The sequence below is a fragment of the Callorhinchus milii genome, unplaced genomic scaffold (genome assembly GCF_018977255.1).
Source record: "Callorhinchus milii isolate IMCB2004 unplaced genomic scaffold, IMCB_Cmil_1.0 Scaffold6, whole genome shotgun sequence".
In the NCBI taxonomy this organism is placed as follows: Eukaryota; Metazoa; Chordata; class Chondrichthyes; order Chimaeriformes; family Callorhinchidae; genus Callorhinchus; species Callorhinchus milii.
The window spans coordinates 23,121,330-23,127,329 of NW_024704747.1; the positions used below are offsets into that span (position 1 = coordinate 23,121,330).

Below are 6,000 nucleotides of genomic sequence, written 5' to 3' on the forward strand. Positions count from 1 at the left end.
GTGCAATAATTTGCAGTGAATAATAATAATCCCCATTAACCACTCTGTTATTCTGAGACCTCATTGAGGTCTAAAATACAAGAGCAGCAAAAGGATTAGGCGATATTGTTCTTTTTAATAAACGCAGAAGAATATTAATGCCGGCCCAAAGCTTTAAACAATTCAAATTCTAAATTTACTGCTATGTAACAAAACATGAATTAAACGATAGAATTTAAGGACTATTAAAGGGTGTAACAGCCGATGATACATCAACGTGAATTGTAACTAACAGCAAACTGTTGCGCTTTCTCTTTTTTTTGTGAAGTCCGTGATTGATAGCAAATCTACTCAAATAGAACCTTTCTCTATTTTTTCTTCAGAAGGAGACTGATGCTGTGTGGGGATTGTCAAGGCATAAGGAGGGAGGCCTGCCAGTCATCCTACACATTTAAGACAATGTGTGTTTCTTCCTGTTTCTACCCAATTTGTTTCCTCAAGCGGATTTCTTTCTAAACTCGGCAATCCGGAGTCAGCCTATATACACAGTATAGTGTCAAGTGCTCTTCCTCATTCCCACCCACCACATATCTACTAACACGTCATGAATTAAAATTCTAATTGTCACATTAACGTTGAGGTCAAATGGAATGTTTTTCTTAAAGTCTATTGTGATCCATTTTCCCTTCAGGGTCATTTTTCTCCCTATTGTTCTTAATGCACAGCTCAAATCTCATCGAGGGATGGTTATTCCTGTTATATTACAAGACCTGTGAGCCCTCCAAGGTCTTTTCGTCATTCATCAACATTCTCGATCTGTGATTGATGCTGCTCTTCGCAGAGGCTGCCCAACTTCTCTTCAACATGTTGGAATCCATAAGCAATTCATTCGCTCTTCCTCAACTCAAAACGCGAGCAATCAAACAACTTACCCTCTCTGTCCTCAAGCTCTGTTGTGTGCTTAGCGTTGCAAAATTTCTTCACAATTCAGTAAGTTTCAAGCGCTCTGAAACACTACCCTGAGTGGAGGGCGCTACATAAGTGCAAGTTGTTGTTGTTATCGTTGGAAGTTGCAGTAATCTATGTAGTTCCGATGATTTTGAACTTTTTCTACCAAAATAAGTTTTCTACCAAAATTAACCCATTGAGCTGCTTCACGCTCACATTTCTTCCACGTACTGGAAGATGTTGCCCATAGCAATATTGTAAGAAACAGAAGATTCTTGGTTCAGTGCAGTTATCATATCATATCTAATATCCTATATAAGCTCTGCATTATCATAGGTGTCACATCTTCGATAAGCATTATGCCTAGATGTCCTGGCCAACACATTCTCCAGATAAATTGGTCATTCACTTCATGCCTATCTGTAAGACCTGCTGTGTGCAAATTCGCTGCTTCAATTGCGTATAAATACACAATCACTATCCTTGACAGCAATTAACTTGAATACTCCCATATGACAAACAGATATATTGGTCTATTGTAGTCAGTAAACTACAAACTAAAGTAAATGATTTCATTTCTCCAGAGCAATTTGTGTTTAACAGACGTAAAACCACCATTAAAAAAACACCTTCTTGTGCACTTTAACTGTGTTAATACTCATTTGGAACAGATAAACTCTTGGACCAGTTCTCTTTCTCATTTAATTGAGCTACCTAGCCTCATAGACTATAAAAAACACATTCAAACCACATCAATAATGTTTAACATCTCCCTCAGGACTCCTGCTGAACTCAGACATAAAACAGTACGCTGCAACAACTCCAGCAAACTTTCAATCCATCGTTTGCTGGGGTCTCAGAGGACTCCAGAGCAATTGTTTAGTAGCTGAGAGTTAACACTCTTCCTAACATGGAATTTTTCTACATGATTCACAATGACAGGTAGATATCTGGGTACACTTGGGACAATGCCCAAGAGATCACTTTGTGCTAATATGGTCATTTGCAATGTATGACAGATCACAAGCAGCTCCGGGTCACGGAACAGAACTTTAATTCAAGTTCACACAGAACGGATACTTCAACAACTGAGTAGTTTGTAGTTCTTCCCCAGTCACTATTCCAGAACTCACATTATCTCTTCTAGCGGTTATGGTTTGGAGACTAACAACAGTGCCGTCTGCTGGAGGTGTGGTGAAGTTGGAGTTCCTCCCTTGGCTGATAGTGGCAGGGTTCTGAAAGGAGTAATTAAACTGGAAAGTGCTTGATCTCCACTGTGCTTATGGTGCACAGCTCCTTTGGAAAGTGTCACTGCACATTTGCAGTTTTGCCCTCCTGTTCGGTTCAGATTGCCTTATTAAAGTCTCCAATATACATTTTATTTCTTCAGATATTATCTGCCCAGGAGAATAATAATCTATGCATAATAAATCTCCATTTCCACCATAAACATTGGAAATAACAAACTTATTTTGCGGATTTTCTAATCCCTGGCAGGAGTTAGATGGGCTCGCCAGGGAATACTGTCCAGTGTTGTTATTAACCATTACAGCAAACACAACATCAGGAGCAGTCAATAAAAGCTCACGGCTTTTAATTAAAAAAATACAAGACAATTCTTTTCATACTTAATTATATGTTTAATCAAGAGAAAATTTACAGACAGAAAGTGCACTGTTCTCTTGGACTAACTAATCTTATTGCCATGTTCCATGCACTAGAGGACGCTATACTACCATGAGAGGATGAAAATGAATAACTTGCTGTGTGGAAAATAAGGTTCAGGACATGAGCCATTCAGAGTGATACCAAATCTGTAAAATATTTCTGAAATTTTTTTTTAAAAATGAGGAAGTGTTTCTAAAAGTATATAAAATGTGAACAATATTTATTAGTAACTCAAAAGGTGTGCAGATAGATTGCCAGTAATTGGAAGCACCATTTATTTAGTCAAACAATCAGAATACACCTACAAGTAGATAAATAATAATAATATTTGCACTTGATATAGCGCCTTATCACGTGTTCGAGACAGCATCTACACTCAAATCCCTCTGAACGCAGTCTCATGGCATCTACCCTGTCAAGACCCTTAAGAATCTTATAGGTTTCTATATGATTACCTCTAATTCTTCTATATTATAGAGAATATAGGCCAGTTTAATCAACCTATCCTCATAGGTCAGCCCCCTCATCCCAGGAACCAACCTAGTGAATCTACTCTGCACCCCCTCTAAGGCAAATATGTCCAAAACTGCACACAATATTCTAGGTGCGGTCTCACCAAGGTCTTATACAAGTGCAGCAAGACTTCCCTACTCTTGTACTCTAATCCTTTTGCAACGAACGCCAACATTGCATTAGCCTTCCTAGTTACTTGCTGTACCTGCATACTACCTTTTTGTGATTGATGTGCAAGGACACTCAAATCCCTTTGAACACTAACACTACCTAGTCTCTTCCCCCGCTAGAAAATAATCCGTTTTTCTATTTTTACTACCTAGGTGAATAACTTTGTACTTCCCCACATTATACTCCATCTGCTACCTTCTTGCCCACTCACCTAGCCTGTCTATTTCCTTTTGCATTCTTCGTGTGTCATCCTCACAGCTTACTCTCCCACCTATCTTCGTATCGTCCGCGAATTTAGATATGTTAAGTTCTATTTCCTCATCTAAATCATTGATATAGACTGTAAATAATTGAGGCCCAAGCACTGATCCTTGTGGCACTCCACTAGTTACATCCTGCCAATCTGAGAAGGACCTGTTTATCCCTATTCTCTGTTTTCTTCTGGAGGGATATTGGCTTGGACACCGGGATAAAGTTTGTTCTCTTTTCAAGCAGTGTCAATGACAAAACACCAGCGTTTTACCTTTACAAAATTTATATTAAAATACATTGTTAGAAGTTTCAGACTTACTGGGTCTCCTTTGGATCCTTGTTTTTCATTATCGTTCTGCAATAAAATAGATACACATTTTAGTAAAAGCTGAACAGAGAGAATAACCAGAGATGAATTAAAAGGCATTGTTCTAATCGAGAGATCGTAAAGAAACAGAATTGTGACTAGGATAAGATGCAGTGTAAAATACGACTTTTATTGATGGACATTGGTAAATATCAATGTTAAATGTTAACTACATTACCATTAAACATTTTTAAATATGGAGGGCTGTTAAACACATCTACTACTCTTATCAACAATACGTTTGCTACAGGTTTTTAAACTTGAGCTTGTCATCAGCTTACTGAAATTTCCTGAATATGCCGTTTTGGCTGTTTCACTTTTTCAAATCTGATGGTGTACTACACTATGTGAACTTTGGTCCTCAACAAAGTTTTCTCAATTTGAGAGATCCTCAGGAAGATGGAACTCAGGATCCAGGCTAGGGAATAACACAGCCTCAAAAGTTAGGGGAGTGGGGGTACTCGAGGAGGATTGAGTGGGTATATGGAGACCTGTAGCTCAGTGGTTAGAGCACTCGCCTCGCAAACGAGAGACTTGGGTTTGATTTCCAGCAGGGCGAAATGTTCGGCAAGATTCCTTACTCCACACGCCCCTGTATACCTAGCAGTAAGTAGGAACCAACCCGGTTGTTAGTTGATTGGCAGATCATTTTTCCGGGGGTAATAATTCCTTCAATTTAAAAAAAATAATTTGGTGACTCAATCCACGACTATTTGTGGGCCACTGCTGTGTGTAATTGGCTGCCATAGTTCGCCCACAAAATATAAAGTCAATTTACTTTATAGAATATTCTGTGAAATGCTTTGAGACATCTCGAAGATGTGATAAGACGCTATATCAAACACAAGGATTATTATACCAGCCAAGGTCAAAACTAAGGAGATCTGTCCTATCTTTACATGTCTTTAGTCTGCTTACCCTGGATGCTCCCAACAGCCAGGCAATACAATGAGGAGAAACCCTCAGTTCTCAACACTGTTATTGCATTATAGTATGCAATAAAGACCTGTAAGCACTTGAAGCTGACACTGAATACCTGGAAAGGGAAAGTATTCAATATAATCTAGAACTCAACTTGATAGGAGCAATAACATTTCCTGTGAATGAATTTAGTGTAATTCAATATGAATTCCCTCAAATTTAAATGAATTTTGGACCATCAATGTGTAGGGCTAGGGAACATGGGATGGTTTGATCCTTAGACACAGTAAATGGAAGAGCTTAGCAGAGAACAGAGGCCTGAGATTCAAACATTGTCAAACCCAGATTGAGCCACATACCCCTCTAATATGACCAAATAAATCAATAGCTAATAAAGCTAATAAAGGCATCATTCAGAGGCTACTTCATAGCAGCCAGAGAGTGTAACTCTCAGACACATTGGTTGTACTGGGATAAGACTGGAGTTTGTCGAAATTAGAACAAATATAGTTCGTATAGCACCTTTCACTTAAGGAGGAAGTCTGAAAATGCTGGCCACCCAATGTGGGAAGGTAAAAGATGACCAAAAGTGGAGTCAAAGAGACAAGTCTTGAGACCAACCTTGAATGAGGGGAAAGACTGTAATTTCAGAAAGCGGGGCAGAATGGCTGAAAGCCAGCCCGCTGCTGGTGGGCTGACTAACTAAAGAAAAAAAGGTTCTCATGCCTTCAGATGAATAACAAAGCCTTCAAGAGCAGCTTACTGGGGTTAATTTGGGTAAAGAGTTCATAAAAGAACAGGATATAATTCATTAAAAAAAATTGCCTCTGGAACTAAAACATTCGTAAATAAAAGAGACTTTTTAATATCCTTCACCTGAAGATAGGTTTGAGAGCTTTTTAATAAAACTTGTGTATAACCTAACATTTTCTTCAATTACATTTTATAATGCTCAAGCCACAATGTATTATTCAATTGAAACTTATTACCATAAAAACAGTCTTATGTTATTCTTTAGAGAGCCAGTCAATTCTGTTAATGATAAGAAATTGATTTTGGCGACTGAAACATGTTCAAGTGGAAGCTAACCAAAAGATTCTTACAGGTACAGAAGTGGGATTTTCAGGATCTGGAGTTGGACAAGAAGTTAGGATATCACAGAGAGTCAATCCATTATCGCA

At 38.4% G+C, this 6,000-nt stretch overlaps 1 protein-coding gene across 1 annotated transcript in view; it reads right to left on the reverse strand.

The window, feature by feature from the left end:
* LOC103176589 overlaps window positions 1-6,000 on the reverse strand; it is a gene marked incomplete at its 5' end in the record, with an annotated part of 108,320 nt that extends 102,320 nt beyond the window's left edge. Inside the window, 2 exons of the mRNA XM_042336242.1 lie at window positions 3,851-3,886; window positions 5,923-6,000. Of these exons, the coding sequence (XP_042192176.1) occupies window positions 3,851-3,886; window positions 5,923-6,000 (114 nt within the window). The remainder of the gene's footprint in view (window positions 1-3,850; window positions 3,887-5,922) is intronic.